This window comes from Fusarium pseudograminearum, chromosome 1, assembly GCF_000303195.2.
Source record: "Fusarium pseudograminearum CS3096 chromosome 1, whole genome shotgun sequence".
Lineage (NCBI taxonomy): Eukaryota > Fungi > Ascomycota > Sordariomycetes > Hypocreales > Nectriaceae > Fusarium > Fusarium pseudograminearum.
In genome coordinates this window covers 5,424,893-5,448,192 of record NC_031951.1, presented here as the reverse complement: position 1 = coordinate 5,448,192, position 23,300 = coordinate 5,424,893, and the positions used below count along the sequence as shown (strand labels likewise).

The following is a 23,300-nucleotide window of genomic DNA, read 5'->3' as shown; positions in this document are numbered from 1 at the left end:
ATTGCTTCCCTTGGGGGCTGGCCGTGGTGGTATTTGCAATTGATGGTTTGTTACTTGTTGGAATTTCCACTGCAAGAGAGGTAGTATTGCCAACTTTGCCTATTCACTTCCCAGATTCGCTGGTGCCAAGGGTTGGAATCGGGAATTGTTGTTTTGTATACTGCTAAACTCCAAAATGCACATCTCCATTTGTCTGCTCTGACTACCATCCTGTTTTCTTTTCGACCAGTCCCACCATGCTTGCAGCAGCAGGCATATAGTACACCCATATCATACACATCACATCATATCATCGTGTTTAGTCCTTTCCACCCCAACGGTTCCTGTCGGCCCGCGCCTTGGCGTCCTTGTCAAAGTCACCGTTTGCGTAGACCCATCCTCCAGCAACACAGTTAGCCGCGCCGAGACCAATAGCAGTACCGCGCACGGCACCACGGATGGAGAAGCGGCCGCGGAAGGGCTGACGACGACGCAGGGCGAGAAGCGCGTAGAGGCCAGACCAGGCAGCCGTCAGGCCAGCGCTGCCGGTGGGATAGCCTGAGAGGTTGAGGTAGGATGAGAAGAGCAGCGGAGGGGTGAAGAGGAAGAGGGGCAGGGATGGGGGCCGCGCGTGGAGAGCGGTTATGAGGGTTGCCAGGAGAGATGGGGGCAGTGATGCAGCTGCGACGTGGTGTCAGTTGATGTTTTATATCTTGTTTTTTCCTGTTCGTATTGTGTGTGGTTTTTGAGTCATATGGTGAAGTAGGTAGGTATGTGATGTTGTTGAATGTTGCAAGGATGAGTTGAAGAGAGGGAGAGGGAGCTCGACTTACTTCCCCAGTCATTCAGATAACCAAAGATGGATTTGGTAGCGGCAGGAGCCACAGCATTACCGTCTGCCATGATTGATATTGTGCAATGGGTTGTAGCTTGACCAGTTGCAAAAATGTGATGCTCACGAAAAAGAGCTATACTCAGATATTCCTGCTGCTACCCAGCACCAGTCAATTTGTGACGTCGTGCATAGCATGATGACTAAGACAATTTTTTTAACCGCGTCTACCTCGTCTGCAAATTGGGGTCGGCATTTCCCGTATGCAATATGGCCTCGTCCTCAACCAACGACATAAACCTTACTTCCGATAAAACATCGGAATCCTTCGACAACGCAACGCACTGACGACGACGTATCTTTATTTCTACAAGGAAAGAAATCCTACAGAACACTTAATACTCTCAATATGAGACAGCGGTCAAGCTGAACCGTTTCGGGCTGGACTTGTTCTCTAGCTTCAAGAAAGAAACCAGCACTGCCACAGTTGAATTACCCGAAAGAGGTAGGTCGTGTAAGTAAAATCACAGCAAACACGAAAAAAAAAACATTCGATAGGTAATTCTTGGCTTTTTTATTACGGTTGCCTTGCCAGTTTCCCCTGCTGTAGGATTGACGGCCCGTTGGAAAGCCCATGTTCTCATTATTCATCTATGTAAGTGTAGAACTAAGCAAAAAAAGAACAAAAGGTAAGATTAATGTTGTAAAGTAAAAAAGAACAAGAAATCTTCTAACAATGAAAAGAAAGGAAATAGGTGGTTGATGATTAAAAATGGGGGTATATGATGGAAGAAGCGAAAGAAAAGAAAGAAAGAAACGTCAAGTCATACAGTCTCCCACCACTCCTACTACTGTCACTGCCGTCTCATCCAATATCATGATGTCGTTAGAAAGTCTCAACCTCAAAATCAGCCTTACTCCAACGATCAGCGCCCGCCATGATGATACCGCGAATCCTGCGAGTAAGCGCTCTGATCATACCCGCCCCAGCTCTCGCTCGAGTAGCCCTGGCCGCCACCGTACTGCCCTCCGTACTGGGAGTACGCTGCCGCATCCCACTGCTGTTGGTAGTTGGCACCATATGCCTGCATGTTGTACTGGTCTCCCGAGGGCCCAGCCGTGGCATAGCCTCCGTTCTGGTCAGCGCCGGACAAAAGGTTCAGGTCGAAACCATCCTCCGGGCTGAGCTGTGAGAAGTCGAACTGGCTCAGCGCGCCGCCTGCTTCTTCTCGAGAAGTAGCTATTCGCGATGTGTGCCCGCGGTGCTTGCTCGAGCCCTTGGACGAACTGCCCCCTCGACGAGAGCTCGAGCCTGAAACGCTCTCGTCGTCTGTGGACTTGCGATGGCTCTTCTTCTTGGAGCCCGAACGGGTGTACTCGCAACGAAGACTGTTGCTCCGACACCGTTCGCAGCCGTTCTTGTCTCCACTGCAACGAAGCTATAAACAGGCAGACGTATTAGCAAACAAGCTCTAGTCAAAGCGGCCAAGTACAGTCCTTGGCGCCGTCGAAGCGGGCTTGAAGGAAGCGGCTTCGCTAAACCTAATTGCCGGTAAGATGGGGGCAAGTGTACCTTTTTCTCGTGGCATCTATCGCATGCCTGGTGGGAACTAGAGCGGGCCGTGACAGGGTCGAAGCCATTGCGAACGCTCTGGACCTCATCAGTCTCAGGATCGTACTTCCACGTTCCAAACATGGTTGTATGTGTGCTGTATGTATGTATGTATGTGTGTGTGTATGTGTTTGTATATCTGACTGTTCCTGATGAGGACGAAGTCTCGATGATCCATATAATGGAAAAAGAGTGAGAATGGAAGGATGACAGTGATGATATGTAGGCAGCTAGCGTGGAAAGAAGGATGCAGATGTTGGTTGTATATGTATATAAGTATATACGTATACGGGTGAATCTATGCTCGACCTTGAAAGACTTGTGTGACTTGTTTTCTGCCTGATAGGAAGCATCTCGTGACGTCTTATAAACGTTCGAGGGGGCATCTTCTTAATGAGTCGCCGAGGGTCTTATAGGCAACCATGAGAGAGAGAAAAAAGTAGCAAGTACCCTTCTTGCCATCTGCCATTGAGATGATCAAAAAAAGGGACCCCATCCTGGCGGGCATGATAGCATCGTGCCGAGCCGCACTACCAGGCTTCTGCTCATGGGAACAGGCACCATGTAGTTGGCGGACCCCTGTCAGCTCGATCTATATGATGGTCCGGGACTCCGTCTAATAAGTGTTCCGCCCTAAATCGACAAAGGATCCATTGCAGTGCCGTGGTTCTGTACAAGGTGAATGAACCCCATTACGTTGGCTATTGTTTTTAGAAGTTAGTCTCTATGAGAAAGAGTGGAAAGGCTGCCTAATTTCCCGGTAGGATCGGTCTGTAGTACAGTACACAGAGTTGGTCTAAAGTCAGGGTTGGTCGAGTTAGTAGTCTATGTTGGAGTTGAGGTACTGTATGTGCCTAGAGTTGGTAGCTTTGGGGCCCTTTCCCTGTTTGTTGGTCAGCTTGGGGTACGATTGGTCCGGTTCATTCCCAACCGAGGCCATGCCTTTCAGCATAGTAGGTACATAGACTGCGCTACATGGGCACGAATAGGTATGGGATATGTCCTACTACGTAGTATTCGGGAATACCCAACCCTACGGTCTGCGTGGCTGTGCCGCATAACTGGCCATAGAAAGTCTAGTCTAGCCTGTGAAGATAGATATTGATAGTATGACGGTGTAGCACTGCATTGCAGCGGCCCCCAACTTAAGCGCCTGGAGCTTGCTTATACACAGCAACAACGCGCAGCGCAGCACAGCACAGCGCAGCACGCGGGCTGCTTGCCATGTCTAGTTGTAGTATTCTGCTCAATTTACGAATTAGGAAATCTCCTTGATGTGCCTTGCATCCTTCTGATCTGCAGCACCACGGCATTGATCAACAGTTTGGTTTTGGTTTTGGTTTTGGCTTCTGTCCCGCCGCCACGACTGACCCATGTCGTTTCGTCAAAAACCTCATTTCTTCTGTTGGTTCTTAGTCTCAAACGTGGAGAAGGGAAAAAAGCGAGACAACTAAAACGTGCCGCAATTTTAGGCAAAAGCATCCACATGTCAAACCAACGAAGGAAACCGACCCCGATACTCAGCCATTGAAACGTCATGACATTAATTAACCCCAACCTTTGTTTTTTCAACATCGTATCATGATCCTTCTAGACTACCGGGAGTTGAGTCATTCTAGCGGGCGGGGCTTATTTGTCCCCGTATCTCTAATCTCTGTTCTGTTCTACAGAGAACTGTTACTGGACATACACATCCGAGGCAGAGTAATACGGTTTAAAGTGGTTGCATGCGAGACAACTAACAAAACAGAGTAATACAGGTCAGTCGACGTTGATGTTTCAATGGGGGCTGTGAGAGATGCGGCGAGTATGTAATATCTACCAAGTTGCCATGTTGTATCAAAACTGCACATTGGTCTGATACCACGTATCAGCCTTGTACGGCACGGCACGCTATCTGAGTGGTGGCATAACGGTGGTGGTTCGAATTTAGGCAGACTGTGGAGGCTGAGGCTATCACTCTCAAACCTCCCCTCATCACTCGAGCATCATGGGACTCACAAAGCAGGCCTCATGGTTTTTTATCACCTCGTATATGTTTTCTATCAAATTGAAAAACTACCAAATTGACTGACCGACTTAGTCACTCACCTCTATACAACATCCCAATTGCTATTACGCTTACCCGTCCTTCGTATCTATCTAGATTCTAGTGAATCACGCCGCCCAATGTACGCTCTTTATCTCTCTGACTTCTATCAACTCGGCATAACGGATCAGATCTTCCATTGCGATGTCGCTGTCAAGTCTCTGGACTCTCCCGTCATCCCAATGCACGAGGACCTTGGCATATCGCTTGTCGGGTGCCAAGAACGAGGCAATGCGATCGCATGATGTGTTTGGGTTGAGTGATATAGGGTACGACGGACCATATTCTAGGTTCAACGCGCTTCTAGACTTGTCAACAACCTGAATAAGGGGCCTGCCCTCTGCTGTGCGCTTGCTGCGTCTTGATCCTTCGGCGGTCCGCTTGGAAGACATCCCGGGCCCCTGGTTCTGGTGGTGGTCGTGACTGTGGGCTGTGCTAATTGGGTGGGGGCAACATTTACAAGTACACTTTGTCGGATCATTGTTTCGATACTGTCCTGTTGATTCAAGAGGAAGGACATATGTGCCATATGTTGAAGATCCCCAGGAGGGTCTTGACGCCCGACCGCTGTTGAGGAACGTGTTGATCTCTTCAGGGGTTGAACGAGAGTACTCACCTTCCTGATGAGAGGTATCTTCCCTTTTGGAGTGAGGTCTGGTCTCGTGACCATCTTGGCTTCCTCTTCTCGAACTGGACCTCCTCCCAGAGCAGGCTGTATCGGAATGGACTTGGTCGGAATGAGCATTTTCTCTTCTTTCGGGGCCAGAACGGCTTTGTCTCTTGGCATGGTTATCTCGTGTGGATTGAGAGCGCTCACTTGGTCTCGCGTCACAACGACTTTCCCTGCCTGAAGACGCTTCTCTGTAGCTCGACGAGCGCTCTCCTCGGCTTCTGCGATCTGTGTAAGACCGATCCTCCTCTTTTGTTCGGGTCTTTCTTGGATGTTGAGGGCGTTCTTCTCTCTTCATGTAAGAACGATCATCATTCTTCGTATAAGAGGCTGTTCGCGACACGGACGGTGCGCGATAGTAGTCATCTTGAGCACGACTCTTGTAAGACTGGTCGCTGTACCTATCGCCACGAGGCCGTGATGAGCACTGGCTTCGCCTCCTGGCAGCGGCAGCGTCAAGATTGTAGCGTTGTGATGAGTACGGCATGATTGGAGTTGTTTTGTGATATAAACCTGGGTATGTATACATGGTCTTGAGTGCGAATTGCTTACTGCTATGTTGTCTCTGGTGTTCGTTCAGGTTTGTGAGTTTCGATATTGCTATTGTCTGTCATATTCACTTCACGAGCCCTCTGGGCTATAAGTACCGAGTCTTCGAGAAGAGGTTTGTTGGCCATCTCTAGAGATGTTTGTTGTATATTGAACATCGCCATGGCGTTGACTGGTCAAAAAATGCGAACATGTAGTATTCTTTGTTCCATTCTTAGGTTATGCCGTGTTGTTCACTCGAACAGCACTCGGTTGAGAGTTGTTCTCGACTCTTCTTAGTCATGGCCGAATCGGTTGGTAGTATTTCCCTTGTCAATTGTCAAGTCAAAGACGTTTTCAAAGAAGTACGTTTCAAAGAGATCGAGGTTTCATATGATAGAGCTCGAGTCTGTTTGGGTTTGTTCAGTTGGTCTAAGCCGATAATGAAGCCTCTTATCGAGTCGTCCAAAGATGGCAGGTCACTCATGGTTTGATTAAGGCCAATCCTAAATGGAAACAGCGGGAAGGTGGAAGAACGAATGGCGCAATGAGGCTCGGAGGCCTAGCAGGACCCGACAGTTGGTTTCTAGGGGCTCTGACAGAGATAGAGTCCCCTAGAACGAAGAGCAACCAATGAGTTGTCTTGTCCCGTCTGCATCCAGTCTTCCCCACAGTGGCCAAAGGGGGCTAAGGTTGCGGCAAAAGCCACAGTCCACTCTCCAAAAGGCCAGCAAAGACATCCCCATTCCATTTCAACCGCCCGCACTTTAATCTTCAACCTTCAACTTTTTGGCATTGCCTCATTTCCTTTCTTCGTCAACCCAATCCCTCTTCACCGGTGTCTTTTGCTCATTAATCAAGATGGCTCTCTCTCCTCAAATGTAAGCTACCCAACTCCTCACGCGACACCTCGTCGCAAAGCTCTTGACACAATCATGCTGACATTTCTTGCGATAGTACCAACCTGGTCATCATCCTGGGTATGATGCAGGTCTCCAAGCGCGTTCCTTTTGATGATCCTTTTGTGCTCAACGTTGTCCGCGCCGTCTACCTTGCCAGCAACGTTATTATTGCTGGTCTCTACTTCTACACCCAGCTGAAGATCAACAAGAAGAAGGGTACGTCAAACTTTCCGCAGCCTCCGTGATATAACCTCAACCGGCGCGATGCTAACTAAACCGCTACAGACCTCACCACCCTCAAGTATGTTGAGCCCGCTCCCATGGGTTCCTCTGAGGAGGGCAAGCTCGTCACCACCACCATCCACGCCTACGACAACGAGCAGATCCGCACCGCTTTCCGTGGCCAGGCTATGGGTATGGCCATGATGGCTTTCATGCACTTGTACATGAACTACACCAACCCTCTTCTCATCCAGAGCATCATCCCCCTCAAGAGCGCTTTCGAGAACAACATGGTCAAGATCCACATCTTTGGCAAGCCTGCCGCCGGTGACCTCAAGCGTCCCTTCAAGCAGCCCGCCGGCTTCATGAGCGCCATGCAGGGTGGCCCTGCCCAGAGCGACAAGAAGGCCATCGAGACCGCCGAGCGCGCTGGCCGTGGTGGTGCCAAGGAGGAGTAGACTGTTATCGCCGAAAGGATGGTTACAGGTTTATAGGATTAGGTTCGGTCTTAAGCCAGGGTCTATTTCAACCCCGGCTGTACTATAATACAGGTGGTTTTCAAAAGCATTTGTGTTGTGGCGAATAGAAAAGGATTGAGTAATTTATGGAATGATGTCTAATATGTACGAGTTCGATACTGCTACGATAAAATTGGAGGTATGGCCTGTGTTATCGCTGTCTGCGGACTGCAACCAAATCTGCGTGAATTGTAGTCACGTTTTCTCGTGTTAATTGGTGACATAATTGGGATTTCTGATCGCGACAATCCGCCCCTCCGCCACCCATCGATCGCCGTCATACCGAAGGACAGACTTTGGACCCTGATTTTCCTCCTGCATTCTTTTTCCCCAACTCGCAATCTGCTGCAACCCTCCTCGCCAAATCTTATAGCCATATTGCGATAACTGTCTATCCCTCTTCAGTTGTTTCGCGGTACTCCATAATCCTCCATAACGTCATGGAACGACCATCTACACCACCTCGGGCAACGAAGCCTGCGCCCGTTATTTCTCCCCCTACGCCAGAAGTCACAAAGCGCATAGTATGTTGGAACACGAAGCTGATGCCGTATTTTCTTGGATCGCTGACTCTTGTCTAGGAAGAAAACCGACTCCGCGCAAAGGCAATCAGAGACCAGCGTGAAGCTGAACAACGAGCGACCGGCACTGTACCCGAGATTCCCAAAAGCTCTGGTGGCTTTGTGCCAACAGATGATGTCTACATTTCTAAAACTGCCAACGGAAAGCGACCTTATAGCTCCATTTCGACAACAGAATCTAAGGGAACAAATCGAGATGGACGCAACAAGGGCGATGAAGAAACCCTACGCCCTGCGCGCAAGTTTACAAAGTTCGTGGATTATAATATGAGTGCCATGACTGATACAAAGGGTGGTTTCTTGTCGACGGAGGATGACCCCCATAACTATGCACTTGGCGGCAAGAAGCAGGACGACGCACAGCAGCGACCGAAGCACATGAGCGTTCAGGAATGGGAAAGACTACAGTTGATACGAAACTTGAAGCGACTAAAGGCTGGACCATATGAACCGGGTCTTAGTGTTCTCGCCGATGACGAGACAAGGAAGAAGTGTAGGGATTGCAAGAGCTTGGAAATCGATTTTGTCTGGGAAGAGGTCTTTCATCTTTGTGTGTGCAACAAATGCAAGGAGAAGTACCCTGAGAAGTACTCACTATTGACCAAAACCGAGTGCAAAGAAGATTACTTGCTTACAGACCGTAAGTTGTGCTACCGGGTATTTGTTTGGCATCGCTAACCTGGAATAGCCGAGCTACGAGACCCTGAACTATTACCTCATCTTTCCAAGCCAAACCCGCACAAATCCCACTGGCACGACATGATGCTGTTCCTACGGTGCCAGGTGGAAGAGTATGCTATCAAGACGAAGTGGGGTTCGGCAGAAGCGCTGGACGCCGAGTACGAGAAGCGAGAGACTCAAAAGAAGGCTCGCAAGGAGGCCAAGTTTAAGGAGAAATTATTGGACCTGAAGAAAAAGACACGAACAGACGCTTTCCGCCGACAGGCTGGAAATTTAAGCAAGTCTGGGGCAAGCAAGTTTGGAGATGCAATAGGGGGTGGGAAGCATGTGCATGAGTGGGGACGGACAGTTGAGAACGAGGACGGAATGACAGTCAAGACTTGTGTTGATTGTGGGATGGAAGTCGAGGAAATGGAGTTTTGAGACATTGTATATCTATTTCGTTTGACAGGTGGGGGTTTGGAGTTGGGTTGTTCACATAATGAATGGCGGCATAGTGCACTATGCCTGACTGTGCCGCCGAGGACAATATATAACAAACAAGCTTTTGTTTGCACATAATTTGCACTTTGTTTCTTGTTAGCTGTCATCAAAGAGAATCCCCTGTCGATATGCTGATGATCTCCAGGGATGATAGCAAAGTTGATGCCTGGCAGCCTCACGCTCCCAGTTGCCCAGTTTGTTCAGCCATGATTGGTCAAAAAGTCGGCGGCAAAGCAGCGATACAGAGGATAGCACCAACTAGCAGCGTGGAAGTACAGCACCAGCACCAGGGCCCGACAGGACAGCACAACAGATGCACCTCCAAGTACCTGGACTGGCAAGCTTGCTTTCTTAGCAGCACCCGACCTGACGTCGATTTTTTCCCGACTTACAACCAACATAAACCAAACTACGATATAACGACTTGTCTGTCTGTCTTTACAGCCGGTCCAAGACCGATTCTCTACTGAGACGATAACACGTACCAAGGTTCCTTGAATCCTTTGCGCAGGAAACTTGCCAACCTCTAGTCTGGCCTCGCTTCGCTCCGTCACTTGACTTCAACTTCACACCACAGTCCATCCACCGCACCGAGCTTGTCCGACTTCGAACCGGCACTCGCTCGCCGTCAACGCTATCTCTCCCATACCAACCCGGACCTCCATGCACTCGCCCAATTGAGAGAGGCGCGCCGTGATGGGCCCAAATGCTGGCAACGGCGTGGGCGGAATGGAAATGGGGCCTATGATGCAGGGCAACGGCTCCAACCTGCCCCAGGCCACCGAATATACCCTCCAGGGCGTCATGCGCTTCCTGCAGACAGAATGGCACCGACATGAGCGCGATAGGAACACGTGGGAGATTGAGAAGCAGGAGATGAAGGGCCGCATTGCCAACCTCGAGGGTCAGGCGCGGAGGGCTGATGCCACACAGCGCGTGCTTAGGAAGTACGTTACCATGCTGGAGCGCAAGGTTAAGGAGCAGACGGCTCAGCTCCAGGGGCAGGAGGCTGTCGATGCGGAAACGGCTGCTAAAAACGACCGCGCTGCAAAGATCCAGGAGAAGTTAAGATGTGAGCAAAACCCCCCATATGCCGGTTCGATGTACTGACGCTGCTATAGCTACTTTGGAGGATATGCCCGTTCCCGGTGTCGATGGTGTTAACTACGAGAAGCTCGATCGAGGTGACGAGGAGGCTCAGCGACAGGATCTCAAGACCTTCCTCGACCAGTGCCAATCCGAATTTATGTACCTTATGATTACCCCCGCAAACCCGCAACCGCCTCGAGAGTCTCCCCCGCTACCGATTATGGAGGATCTGCGAGAGGTTGAGGCATTTGGCATGCCCGCGCCCCAACCTATGGAGCGGCAGTTTCAGCTACCCACGCGAAGTGCTCAAAACCATGTCCAGGAGATGAACTCTAGAATGCCCCAGCAGAACCACGTACCTCATCAACAGAACCAGCAACAGCACTTTACTCAAAAGCAGCAAGAACTACAGCCTCAACCCATGGTTCGTTCTTCGGCCGAACACCCCCCTGTTATGTACCAGAACAACAACGACTGGCCCGCCCCTGTATCTGTAACCTCTCGACCGGTTGAAGAACAAGTTACTCCGGCAAACCATGCAGCAGAAGTTTTAGGTGGAATGGAGGATTCTGCCGAGCTTAGAGAGAAGCACTCTGTGCCACCAGAGACAGACGGGTGGGACTTCCCGGAGGGTACATTCCCCGAACCTGGGAACTCTCAATCTAACCAGTCTCAACCAAACAGGCCCGATACCGATGCCTTCCCTGCTGCCGATAACCTGCCTAAATCCCCGACCCGACGAGATAGCTCTCACCGAAGGAAAGGGTCCATGTCTCGACGACGGAGTGCCGACCATGAACTAGCTTTGGCTGCGCAAAAGGCTGAGAGTGGTAACTTCAAGCTCAGATTCGGATTACGGGGCCATCTTGATACTGTTCGGACAATTATATTCTCTGGGGGCGGTAGTCCAGGAGAGCCAGAAATCTGTACTGGTGGAGACGATGGTATGATCAAGCGTTTCCACATTCCTAGGTTAGACGGCCATGCTGGAAGTCTTGCGCACACAGCTTCGGATCTTGATGTCACAGCCAACTTTACGCATCGCGGTCACTCAGGAGGCATTCTCTGCTTGACATCGTGGTCTCCTTCGCCAAACTTCTCGACTGGAGGTCGCGCAACTGGCGACGGCTGGATATTCTCTGGCGGCCAAGATGCGACTATTAGAGTTTGGGAACGCGGAAGGGTTGATCCCAAGGCGACTCTCGAAGGCCATACAGATGCTGTGTGGGCAATTTGTGTCCTCCCAGCAACTCTTGGTCAAATATTTGGAAGCTCAAGTCCTTATGGCAACACTGATCGCATCTTGGTTGTGTCTGGTGCTGCAGACGGCAGTGTTCGTTTGTGGTCAGTCAGCGCACCTCCTCAGCTGAGCTCACCACAGCCTGGAACAAACCGAGCCATGACTGGCCGTGGAGGTAGAGTCCGTGGCAACTCGATGAGCTCTGGAAGCGCGTTCCCCAACACTCCTCAGGCTACTATTGCATCAAACTCGCCCTTCAACCACACCCTTGTCCACAACATTGCGAGGTCAGACGGCTCCACGGCCAGCCCAACATGTATTACACCTCTGGGCACTACCGGTGAATCCTTTGTTGTCTCGTACTCTGATGCCGCTATTATCGTCTATGATACACGAACTGGTGAACAAATCGGCACAATGGATAGCTCGGAGACATATGACCAGACGATCAAGACCAGTGTCAACGCTGTTGTGGCGACGACACTCGGTCTTGACCAGACCAACCAGAACCATAGCGGCGAGGAAGATGCTGCTTCAGGAGCGACTGGCGGTGGAAGGTCAATGGCTGGTTCAGGCGTAGAGGGTACTATCATTTCTGGCCACGAAGATCGCTTCATCCGGTTCTTCGATGCCAACAGCGGTAAGTGTTTTGAATTGATAGGAGAGACAACAACTAATGAACCCTCAGGTCAATGTACATACAATATGATTGCCCACCCCGATGCCATCGCCAGCTTATCTCTTAGCCCCGACGGACGTGAACTCGTCAGTGCCGGCCACGATGCCTCGCTCCGCTTCTGGAGTCTCGAGAAGAGAACGTGCACACAAGAAGTGACAAGTCACCGAGTGATGCGCGGCGAGGGCATCTGCGCCTGTGTATGGAGTCAGGACGGAAAATGGGTTGTCAGCGCTGGCGGCGACGGCGTGGTCAAGGTATTTGCACGATAATGGAGACGGCTCATGATAGACAATGTGGTTTTTGGTGCGGGCGGTGCATTATTATTGCCTAGCAGTTTCAATGGCATTGTAGCAGTTGGATGACGAGACGAAGACGAAGACGAAATGGCTTTAGTAACGAACGGGAAAGCCCATTGTGTTATAGTATTCTATGTGTGTGTGTGTGTTCTGGAGGAAAGGATGATTTCGCTTTATTTTATACTACTCGTCGATACCCGGCATTTAGTGATTTGCTCTTCTTTTTACTTTATAGCATTATCACAGGGAGTGTATTTTATAGGAAACTAACATATGTAATCTTGGTCACCCTATAATGATTGATGAAAGGTTGAAGATGCAAAAAAAGAAGATCTGCTTGTAGCAGATGGCTGGATCTCTCCCGCCGGGAATTGAACCCGGGTCTCAAGCGTGACAAGCTTGCATACTGACCACTATACTACGGAAGATGGGCAGTTTGAAAACTGCTGTAGTTGGGGGGTTGTTAAAAATCAGTCCGTTGTGAAGGTATATGTGCCTTGACGATGTAGAGACCTGCCTTGCCTAGTGTCCCCTTAAATTCGATTTTGACTTGATTCTAACTACCTATCTTCATAACAAAATGTTGTAGTGTTTTTTTTTTTAAAAAATGTTAAACTCATATCTCTTCAATGATTGAATGAGTACTTCATTCATTGATCTTCATAACAAAATGAACGCCTACGATCAGAGCCGAGAAGCATCAAGTCTTCTCAAGTGCCTGCCAGGCGAAATTCTCAACCAAATCATATCGAACTTGTCCAACATCGATATCAAGAATCTACGCCAAACATGCATTTATTTTAAGGACATCACGCATCTCCGTATCAATCGCTTGTTCCTTTCGACCAATTTGCAAGATATACAGGTGTTCAGGGCAGTTGCAGATCACGAGATCTATCGACATGAAGTCACAGAGATTATTTACGATGATGTACGCTTCTATCATACGGACGACATGGAGTCTGAATCGGACTATGATACTGCAGACGACGATATCTGTGACATCACAGAAATTCCTGTATGGTTTCGTAACGCCTACTGCCAAAGCCGCCGGCACATCGAGCGATACGACTCACGCCATGTTGGAGTGAAAGAGGCTTCAAGTAAACCACTAGGTCCAGTGGAATCATTTAAGGCTTTTCACATACTATCACAACAGCAACAGACGACAATTGCCACAGACAGAGACGTCGATGCTTTGAAATATGGGCTATCACGTTTTACCAACCTAAGACGAGTGACGATTACGCCTGCGGCTCATGGAGTGCCTGGCCGATCATTGTATTACACACCCGCTATCAGGTCACTTCCCCCAGGAACTCTTTACCCCATCGAGCGAGGTTGGCCCGTAACAGAGTCACTGGGCGATGATGAGCTGGAAGAAGTGGCTTGGGATGAGGAAGAGAAGGCTCAATGGCGTGGCTATTTCCTTGTCAGTCGAACTCTTGCCCAACACCTACGCGACAACCCGAGAAGCAAGTTTGCCGAATTAGTCATTGATACCAATCAACTCCGGACTGGTATCAGCTCTCGAATGTTGGAAAAGGCCGAGAGCAGCGAGAAAACCGATCTAATTACCATCTTGAGCCATCCTGGATTTACACATCTTGACCTCTCTCTCTTCTGTGGAAACAGACACAAGTATAACTGGTGTTCTTTTGGCAGTGGTCGTTTACGCAATTTGCTTGCCAAGGCCACGAATATCCAGCATATTAGTCTATTTACTGATATGGGACTGATGAGCGAAGGCGAAGTGGACGAGATTTATTTTCCTCTACGCAGCATGTTTCCTTTTAGCGACTGGCACCAGCTTCGACATTTTGGCCTGTCCCGTTTCTACATTCAAAAAGACGATGTTATTGAGCTTCTACAATCGCTAACACAAACGTTAATGTCGGTCGAGTTGAGCTTTCTTTTCGTCTTCCTAGATCAAGGCAACTATCAAACCTTGTTGGAAGACGTGAGGGACAAACTGGGCTGGCGTGAGCGAAGAAAGGAAGACCAACCTAAAATAGTTGTTCGTATTGATGTATGTTGGGAACCAATGCTCGGAGCTGATCTGCAAGATCTCAGTCATGAGGTGGATAGTTTCGTCTATCGTGACAGCGAGAACCCATTTAAAGCATGTGAACAGTTGAATTGGGAGACAAATGTTGCTGGAGGTGCTGGGGTGGTGGTGGATGCATTTGGGCCCGATTATGAAGGATCAATTTCACAAGGTAGAGTCAGCGATTGATAGACATATGAGCTATAGAATATGTGATCCAAACTGTATAATATAACTACCTAGTTAAGATACATAGAAGTGGGCTGTCATCCTCTCCGCTACAAGGATCAACATCCACAACTGCTACCCTATTCATCCTCGAGATATATGACAAGGTCCAAAGTTACCATCACCAATATAAGAAATAACTCTCAGAAAACGCGATATCTTATCGAGTGGAATAATTCAATTATGACGGGATGCATTTTGTTAGGTTTGAAATAAATATAATTATTTGCGTTTAGCAGCTGTACTTCCTCCCATCCTTGTCTTCCTGCCGATCACCATGCTGTAACAACATACACTTTGCTATTTGGTGGTTGGTACAATTGAAATGGCAGTTTTACCTTTCATACACTTTGCTATATAATTCACACTCAAACGTTAACTCCCAAGCCTACGTGTTTGATAAACAAATGTAGTGATAGGGAAATTTTAAAAGGGATATAAAGAGGACTCGATCCCCTCTCTCTGAAGCTTCACCTCTCAGTAGGGTTGATAGGTCATCTTTCCATGCCTACCTTCTTTACTCCACCCAGCTCTTACACTAACACGTCGCTACTCTGTAAACAATTACCAGTTCAAGAACTGCATGCCATTCAAACTCATCACATTATGGAAGTACTACACCGGTATTCATTTGCTGCCCGAAACTGGCTCCGACAGCCATTTCGCGGTACAATACGAGATTCAACTTTACATCGAGGCTGAGAATTGACGACAAATCAACAGCGTGTAGTCCTCTAAGATGAAACCTAGTATGGTTTTTAGCTGTACAGAGTATCCGTAGATACTATAGTGTACTTCAGTGACTGAGCGCGCCAGTTTATGCACGGCGTTGTTGTCAGGCACAGTTGTGGCGTGGAACACGGAACTTCAGCTCATCCGTGTTTCATTTTCATCACCGACTTTTCATTTATCATTTATCATTTATGTTTCAGCATTTTTCATTTTTCATTCTTCCTCCTCCCAAACAAAACTACTCAGAGATTTACGCATATAATTTCACATAACTACATAGTTCATCTCAAAACACTTTTCGCATAGTCTGATACAGTTCCTTCGGCAACGCCTAAATTTATACGGATATATATGGGGCCTAATTAGTCAATATTGGGCTTCAGTCCCCTGTAGATCCTGGCAGACAAAAACTCAACGCCAGATTTGATCTCTCCAGTTGCTATTCAGATCAGATCAGATACTCTTGCAGCATCCCAGCGACAATGACAAGTGCAGTGAAACCACCTGAGGGCTGGATACCTTTGCCAGCGACCGCAAGCGAGGAGCACAAAAAGTACTGGAATCTATTCCTCGAACAATGGGAGCTACACAAGTCCCAGTTCCCTCAGGATGAAGACGCCTGGAAAAAGGTTTCGCTAAAGCTCCAAAAGGGGAGGTCATGCAAACTATTCAATCACTATATTGCAAAGAAGGAAGCTCCAAAGAATCTCACTTGGGGCCATCTTGTCGCTGCCATCATCCTTTTCGGCAAGACCACGGTCGTGGGCTCAACGTTTGGCCAGAGGATTCAGGAAAAGTACCCTCAGTCAGACATCACAACCATGAAATACAACACGTCGGGGCCAACTCTCGACGCCACAGGTAAAACTATTCTAACAAGACGAAAAACTTTACGGCATGGTGAAAGCGGAGTAAAGGAAGAGGACGAAATCGAGGAAGAGGAAGAACCACAAGAACAAGAAGATGAAGAAGACCAAGACTACAGAGCTTCCGAAGAGGCGGAATCGTCAATATCAGTGTCTCAACAGCCAACGAGACATTCCACCAACCCTCCCGTTACCTTGCCAAGAAGCACCATATGGCGGACCGGTAATATCTTCACAGCCGCTCCTCTGGACAATTCAACAAATCGTCACAGCCAGTCTCCTCACCCTCGACAAGGAACACCTCGGTCAAGAGGGAGTGCGACGCAGGCTCGGAGAGAAAGCACCATTCTTTTCCGTCCTGGATCCAGTTCCGAACAGCCTCGGGCAGAAACCCAATCTAACATACCCAGAGGCAGTGGTCCTCGCAATAACATAGAATCATCACCCCAAGAAGAATCTACTATAAACGTTTTCACAAGACCCGACCTTGATACCGCCACCAATCTTGCTCAAGAGGAGCCAGACTCCAATCCTGAACAGGCCAACGATCATCACGTCATCAATACCAGTCCTGATAACAGCACTGGTGATGGCTGTGATGGGATTTATTTATTTGAAGACGCTGCTGCCGATGCCGCCGCCGCCGCCGCTGCCAACACCACTACCAGGAACACCCCCCCGGAGAATAACTTTGCTGGCAACATTTTCACCCACGCTGAATTTACCGTCAGCACTACGACTGACAATGAGCCCCAAAACAGCAGATTCAGGGGCCCTGTCTTCTCCCCAAGCACATGGAACGTGATAACGGGTAAAAAGCGAAAAATTGACCAAATTGGAGATAATATCACACCACGGCCCAGCCCACGTCCACAAGCTACGTGGGGATCGTCAATCTCAAGGCAGTCCTCTCCCCATGTTAGCACTCCTGTGGAGACTGTCGATGCGAATCTCGAAGAGCTTACCACCCACACTGAGGCTCTGGGACGCATATTGAAACGCTATCATCAATTAAGCGGCTATGCAATTCCTCTGGACGGCCCCGAGCAGGAGCTCACAAAACTACGCGACAAGAGCGCCAAGATACTGAGAGATATTGACGCATGGGGTTTGGAGTTGACCATATCGAAAAAGAGAGCCATGGTCGAGATCGAAAGCCTTCGCGAATCCAACCAGAAGTTGGAGAAGAAAAACCGAGATTTGGAGTGGGCAAGTACTATGACCCAGGCAAAAGCCGACAAAGCCCACGACAAGCTTGTTGAGCAGTTTGCCCAGCACTTGTCCGACTCCAGAACCGAGTTTGACGGCTTCCGGCAAGACGTTCAGAAGTCACTTGAGGAAAGTGAAGGAAAAGCAGGCCGTTCCTTGCAAGAGAAACTGGAAAGTCTGGAGGCTCGGATGAATACCTCAGCAGCCACTTTGATGGAGGATCGTGCCAGAGAAGAGCAGATGACGCGGCGCAAGTTAGAGCGTTTAGAGGCGATGCTCGAAAGGTCGAACGAGAATAATAGACAACTAGAGAAGAAGCTTTTGGGGCTTACGGGCATCGTCGCTGACATTGGCGCTGCCTCAGACGTCGTCAAGTCAGAAGAGCAATGGAATTCAGCACTCGAAAAGTACGGGCTGCAGGAATAAAAGCACTTGGCGATATGGAATATTGTTACATATACAGATTTTACGGTACACTTGGCCCAGTAGACCCAGTCAGAACCAGCATGGCCACTACTACAAGCCAAACTGAATAGCGTTTTTTTTTTTATATGTCTTTATTAAACCCTTCTTGGATTCTATCTTTTGGCTATCTAGTCTAGCTTGGGACGATATCAGTCCCTTTATGAGTACTGCATAGCTTCCCAAGTTTGCAACCTGCCGCGTCTAATAAGTCATACCTTTTTGTCTTCCGACTCAGCTGTTTCATGCCCGGAAACTACAGATCTTGTGTCGTCTAGTGGACGAATCTAAAGTCCATGCGCTGTTGACCCTCGTCCTTGGTGTTGAGAAGATAATCCTGCTGCTGCTCCTTGGTCAAAGCATTCCATCTTCTGTCGCGAACCTGGTTTCGCCAGATATAAAACCACTTGACCAAGTAGAACAGAAAAATGTTGACGCAGGTGATGCCAAGAATCACCCTGTTTCCTCGACGGTACAATGGCTGATCATCTTCGCGGAAGATATTGGACGCAGCAATGTTACCGCTCTGAACGGTCATGTTGTACAAAGCGGCACTGATTGCTCTAGTGCGCACACTGTTGCTGTTCTTGGCGTTCCATCCGACGAGAATGGCGTGGCAGTATGGGTAGCTGAGAAGGCCGGTGATGAGGGCGTATCGGACCCAAGGGGAAATATCGGCGGGAAGGACAACTAGGGCGAGGACCCAAGGGAAGATCCAGATGTTGGATATGGATGATAGTATGCTTCGCTCCTTGACGCGACCTGAGAGCCAGGTGATGATGAGCAGGTTAACTGCAAAAAGGAACTGGGAGGGAATGGCGAGAAGATTGGCTTGGAAGACGGTGAAACCGATTTGTCGGAGGATGAAGGACAGGTAAGTGGCGAAAGGCGAGGGAGGAATATAGACCATGAGACCGATGATGTATAGCGGCCACTGCTCCCAGTCCTTGACGGCCTTCCAGAGCTTAGAAAGGTTGACAGCTTCTCTGTTATGGTGTTAGTTTATGGTATGAGTGAGTTAGATGCTGTTAGACATACCGGTTGTTCATATCTCCCTTGCTGGGATCATCGCGAAGAAGTCTGTTCACCATGATGTACTCCTCACGCTCATTGAACCAGCCGTTTTTACCACGGAACCAATTCTTGGTCTGGCATGGGCCTGGGGGCATGAGGACCCAAGAAAAGAGACCGATGATGAATGTGGCAATTGCTTCGATGAGGAATCTGCAAAAGAGTCAGCTCCAGTTTTAACACCTAGATGATACCAGGTACTTACAGCCATCGCCAGCCGCCCCATCCCAGGATACCTCTCATCTGAAGAATACCAGCAGCAAGCAAAGACCCGAGGATATTGCTGGTGCTGAGAGCGGTCCAGAAGAAGGCCAGTCTAAGGGGTAGCTCGTTGGACTTGTAGAAGTAGGTGAGCCAGAGGACGATATCACTGTACGTGTTAGAGATTGACACTAGTAAGATGAAATAACTAGACTCACGGGATGAAACCACCCATCAAAAGACCCAAAAGAGCCTTGATGGCAAAGTAAGCGCTCCTGCTCTGGAGTGCGGCCTGGGAACCAGAAACAAGGGACCAGCAGCAGATGAGAAATGGGATCCATCGATCAGCACCGAGTTTCTTGCTGATCAAACCGCTGGGGAGTTCGGCAGAGAGGAAGCAGACTAGGAAGATCTAGGTTGTCTATGTCAGTGGTTTGAGTAGTACGACAAGAGGGAAAGGATACTTACGGTTTGGCCATAGTTGAAATCATTGGTGTTCATGCCAATCTCTGGTAGCTATTGATGATTAGTTTGTTTTCGAGAGTCATCGTGATGGGTGTTTACTTACCATGTTATCGGAAATAGCACGGTTGATGTTTCGACGGTGAAAGTCTAGGGAGAGGAACATGACCCATGCCCATAGACAAATCCGAAAGTCGATCTATACATACATTAGTAACCAGTAATGAACAAGATGGAAACTTGGAAAGCTTTCACAAGTGTCCAGCGGGGTTGATCACCTTTCGAACAAGCTTCTTCTCTTCGCCATCGGTCCAAGTAAAGCTGGGATCAAACCGGTGACGATTCTCATACTCTGCCTTTTCATAGACCTTTCTCCAACGGTCTGCGATTTCAGGATCCGAAAAGGGGTGCTCAATCGACGACGAACCAGATTCATCGCCGCTGTCAAGGGGAGATTGGTCGTGGCCCTTGACATCAACCACCTTTGTGGTCTTGTGACCATCGTCGCTGGCAGCCATCGTGGAGGGTAGTACGATGTACTAATAATAGCTGAGGTCTTTTGTCCCAGAAAGATGTTGAGAGAGAAGCCGCGGAGATGTCTAAAAACGAATGGTTGTTGACGGATGCATGGGTGACTTATAAGGGATTGAGTCCCCCTTCTAGTTTCGAGTTGAGCTGGGTAGCTGGAAAGTTCGCCTTTAGACATACAAAGATTCTCAGTCAAGAAACGAAACCGGGGCTATCAATGTCGCGATGAGCTTTGGAAATCACCTCAAGTCTAGGCGAAGATGAGTGCTGTGCTACGCAATAGACGTAGCGACCCATTGACGCCCCAATAGATGGCACTGGGGTATCAAAACTGGGGGTTATTAGACTATAGATTCATGGTTAATCTAAGATGGTCACTTAAACGGGTTCTAGTTGAGTTACTGTCCAACATTTGCCCCAGAAGCCAATAAGGAGCGTTGGATAAGGCTGCGTAAGTTATATTGAGCCAAGTTGTATTCATGTTACATCTAGTAGGGTATAAAGTAAGGGTTGTGGCTAGAATGGTAGTCTACTGGGAGGGGTTCGCGATATCTCATAATGATAGATATGGCGTGCTGGCCAAGTTTGGTGATCGGGCCAATCGTTGCTGGAACCGACCGAGAAGCCGTGAAAAAGACCCAGGATCTAGAATTGACCGAGTTATGCAGTAATAACTAGCAACAATTGAGATAGAGTCAAGATATAGTTGATGGGAGTTGAACTAAAGTTGTCCTGGTGTATGTTTTGGATATCTGCCATGTATATATAGTAGACAACAGTGTAAGTCTCGGTCAACTGTAACTCGTCTATATTTCAACCATATAAAATTTTATTAACCCCAATAATTAAACATAGACAATAACTCGGGCTTAGGTAATTATACGACATCCGAGATATCAATTAGTTTCATTGATGCTACTTAATTGTCGCATTGCGTGACCCATCCCTAGAAATTGCGACAACCACCACAACATCCTCCATCCCACGTTTCAACATTGCGCAATACCTTTTTACAACCCCCAATTTTAGTAGTCTGTATCGGTTGTTAGTGACATTCTTAGGTAGTATTGCACCTCTATCTTACGAATTGCGTGCTCTGAGCCCAAGCACAAGTCGGCACTTTGGCTGATCAGCACAATGAATGCTGCATTCACGCAATGTCTCGAGCCAGAATTGGTTCCGATGTCATCTTGATGATCATCTTGGTATGTGGCTATGACGGATGCAAGCTCCCGGGTTTGTATTTCCCCGCGTTGTGAATATGTACAGTATTACAAAGGGGTATCGATTCACTTCCAGTGAGCAGTGTATATAAAGGCTTCAGTTATCTCTCAACTAGACTACTTTCCTACGACTCTCTAGACACACATTTGAGATCTACTCAATAAACATCATAAGAAAATCACAATGGCCCCTTCAGCTGTCGAGACCACGACGAACCCCGTCTCAGAAACACCAAAAGTAAAGCTATACTCTGGTCACGTCGAAGGCGCTTACAAAGAGCTTTCCCCTACTTCCTACATCAGAGAATCCGAAGAAAAGGGCATCGACGGTCATGCCTCTGCCAAAGTAAGTTACCCATACCTTTTGACTTGATCTCCACGTATTGACTCAAACATCAGTACCCAAACTATCTTCCAACCTGGAACACAGACCAAGTCTTCCCTCCCCTAGAGCCCTTTGAGCACTACGAACACGGCAAAGACGCAGACCCCAGCTTTTCAAACCTCTTGACCTCAGACAGCAAAGTCTCTCATCTCACTCCAACAATCGGCACTGAGATTGAGGGCGTTCAACTAAGCAGTCTATCTGACGCCGGAAAAGATGAACTTGCCCGTTACGTTGCTGAGCGCAAAGTCGTAGCCTTCCGAAACCAAGACTTTGCCGACCTTCCCATCTCCGAAGCTCTCAAGTTTGGAGGATACTTTGGCCGTCACCACATTCATCCCACATCTGGATCTCCGGAGGGTCATCCTGAGATTCATCTCGTCCATCGAAGTGCGGGTGATAAATCCTACGAGGACTTTTTCAAGACTCGTGTAAGCTCTGTTGCTTGGCATTCTGACATCACCTACGAGCAGCAGCCCCCTGGTACCACGTTCCTCTACGTGCTTGACAACCCCGACACTGGTGGTGATACTCTCTTTGCCAACACTGTTGAGGCTTACAACCGACTATCACCTACTTTCCAGAAGCTTCTGCATGGACTCAAGGCGACACACTCTGGCATTGAGCAGGTCAACGCAAGTGTGAAGAAGGGCAGTATCAAGCGTCGTGAGCCTGTTGTGAACGAACATCCCATCGTGAGAACACACCCAGTCACTGGGGAGAAGTCTCTCTATGTCAACCCTCAGTGTAAGTGAAATTATACAAGCACACTAGTAAAGTACTGACATAGCCACTAGTTACACGAAGCATTGTCGGGCTCAAGAAGGAAGAGTCCGATGCTATCCTCAACTTTCTCTTTGAGCACATCGCCTGGGGCGCAGACTTCCATGCCCGCGTCAAGTGGGCTAAGGGAACTGTTGTGGTATGGGATAATCGATCTGTTCAGCATACTGCTATTCTTGATTGGCACTCTGGCCAGCGCAGGCATTTGGCCCGAATCACACCTCAGGCTGAGAGACCGTATGAGACACCTTTCGAGAGCTAGATTTTAGCATGATATACATGACGAAGGAATATATGAACATTTTTAATGAGCCTTGAGGTTGTCGCCTTTGGTCCAACTAGATATCCAAGGTTCCTGCGACGTGGCTATTTGATTGAGACTACTCTGCCTCGTCCATGGCCTATACTCCCGTAATGCCACCCGCGTGTAAGGCGTAAGATTTGATATAACACTCACTCCACAGCCGTCAACATACTCCCAAAACTTCCAGAAAACCCGTCGTCCCGATTCTCATAACACAGACTAAGGCTCGCCATGTCCACAGATCTCAAGGACTAAAGGACAATCCTGGGTGCAAAGGGACCCTGAACTCTTGAGCTAGAATAAATGGAAGCTCCACCGACAGCGCAGTTGCGTTCCGGATGGGTTATGGAGTCGGGGTTGGCGATGGAAAACTGCATTCCGAAGACTCTTAGCCAACT

General features: G+C 48.6%; 10 protein-coding genes across 10 annotated transcripts, besides 4 other annotated features; 6 read left to right on the top strand and 4 right to left on the bottom strand.

Moving 5' to 3' along the window:
* Window positions 1-298: 298 nt before the first annotated feature.
* Window positions 299-882, bottom strand: FPSE_11490 (uncharacterized protein; the record flags this gene model as incomplete). The annotated part of the gene is made up of 2 exons (XM_009264607.1): window positions 299-660; window positions 813-882. 2 exons carry the CDS (start codon window positions 880-882, stop codon window positions 299-301), a joined length of 432 nt encoding a protein of 143 aa, XP_009262882.1.
* An 855-nt stretch (window positions 883-1,737) lies between these two features.
* Window positions 1,738-2,507, bottom strand: FPSE_11491 (uncharacterized protein; the record flags this gene model as incomplete). Its single annotated transcript, XM_009264608.1, has 2 exons — window positions 1,738-2,250; window positions 2,385-2,507. The coding sequence occupies 2 exons, from the start codon at window positions 2,505-2,507 to the stop codon at window positions 1,738-1,740; spliced, it is 636 nt and encodes a 211-aa protein (XP_009262883.1).
* A 3-nt stretch (window positions 2,508-2,510) lies between these two features.
* Window positions 2,511-2,552: a microsatellite.
* A 1,052-nt stretch (window positions 2,553-3,604) lies between these two features.
* Window positions 3,605-3,631: a microsatellite.
* A 949-nt stretch (window positions 3,632-4,580) lies between these two features.
* Window positions 4,581-5,669, bottom strand: FPSE_11492 (uncharacterized protein; the record flags this gene model as incomplete). The annotated part of the gene is made up of 1 exon (XM_009264609.1): window positions 4,581-5,669. The coding sequence occupies one exon, from the start codon at window positions 5,667-5,669 to the stop codon at window positions 4,581-4,583; it is 1,089 nt and encodes a 362-aa protein (XP_009262884.1).
* Window positions 5,670-6,571: 902 nt separating this feature from the next.
* On the top strand, window positions 6,572-7,292 carry FPSE_11493 (uncharacterized protein; the record flags this gene model as incomplete). The annotated part of the gene is made up of 3 exons (XM_009264610.1): window positions 6,572-6,591; window positions 6,668-6,828; window positions 6,898-7,292. 3 exons carry the CDS (start codon window positions 6,572-6,574, stop codon window positions 7,290-7,292), a joined length of 576 nt encoding a protein of 191 aa, XP_009262885.1.
* Window positions 7,293-7,792: 500 nt separating this feature from the next.
* Window positions 7,793-9,037, top strand: FPSE_11494 (uncharacterized protein; the record flags this gene model as incomplete). The annotated part of the gene is made up of 3 exons (XM_009264611.1): window positions 7,793-7,876; window positions 7,934-8,573; window positions 8,622-9,037. 3 exons carry the CDS (start codon window positions 7,793-7,795, stop codon window positions 9,035-9,037), a joined length of 1,140 nt encoding a protein of 379 aa, XP_009262886.1.
* A 756-nt stretch (window positions 9,038-9,793) lies between these two features.
* FSR1 lies at window positions 9,794-12,374 on the top strand (the record flags this gene model as incomplete). The annotated part of the gene is made up of 3 exons (XM_009264612.1): window positions 9,794-10,169; window positions 10,219-12,066; window positions 12,115-12,374. 3 exons carry the CDS (start codon window positions 9,794-9,796, stop codon window positions 12,372-12,374), a joined length of 2,484 nt encoding a protein of 827 aa, XP_009262887.1.
* Window positions 12,375-13,071: 697 nt separating this feature from the next.
* FPSE_11496 (uncharacterized protein) lies at window positions 13,072-14,637 on the top strand (the record flags this gene model as incomplete). Its single annotated transcript, XM_009264613.1, has 1 exon — window positions 13,072-14,637. The coding sequence occupies one exon, from the start codon at window positions 13,072-13,074 to the stop codon at window positions 14,635-14,637; it is 1,566 nt and encodes a 521-aa protein (XP_009262888.1).
* A 1,253-nt stretch (window positions 14,638-15,890) lies between these two features.
* On the top strand, window positions 15,891-17,909 carry FPSE_11497 (uncharacterized protein; the record flags this gene model as incomplete). The annotated part of the gene is made up of 1 exon (XM_009264614.1): window positions 15,891-17,909. The coding sequence occupies one exon, from the start codon at window positions 15,891-15,893 to the stop codon at window positions 17,907-17,909; it is 2,019 nt and encodes a 672-aa protein (XP_009262889.1).
* Window positions 16,317-16,387: a repeat region.
* Window positions 16,895-16,928: a microsatellite.
* Window positions 17,910-18,219: 310 nt separating the features above from the next.
* FPSE_11498 (uncharacterized protein) lies at window positions 18,220-20,197 on the bottom strand (the record flags this gene model as incomplete). The annotated part of the gene is made up of 7 exons (XM_009264615.1): window positions 18,220-18,931; window positions 18,984-19,169; window positions 19,222-19,386; window positions 19,436-19,629; window positions 19,686-19,733; window positions 19,786-19,878; window positions 19,958-20,197. The coding sequence occupies 7 exons, from the start codon at window positions 20,195-20,197 to the stop codon at window positions 18,220-18,222; spliced, it is 1,638 nt and encodes a 545-aa protein (XP_009262890.1).
* A 1,417-nt stretch (window positions 20,198-21,614) lies between these two features.
* FPSE_11499 (uncharacterized protein) lies at window positions 21,615-22,860 on the top strand (the record flags this gene model as incomplete). The annotated part of the gene is made up of 3 exons (XM_009264616.1): window positions 21,615-21,776; window positions 21,830-22,562; window positions 22,613-22,860. The coding sequence occupies 3 exons, from the start codon at window positions 21,615-21,617 to the stop codon at window positions 22,858-22,860; spliced, it is 1,143 nt and encodes a 380-aa protein (XP_009262891.1).
* Window positions 22,861-23,300: the final 440 nt, after the last annotated feature.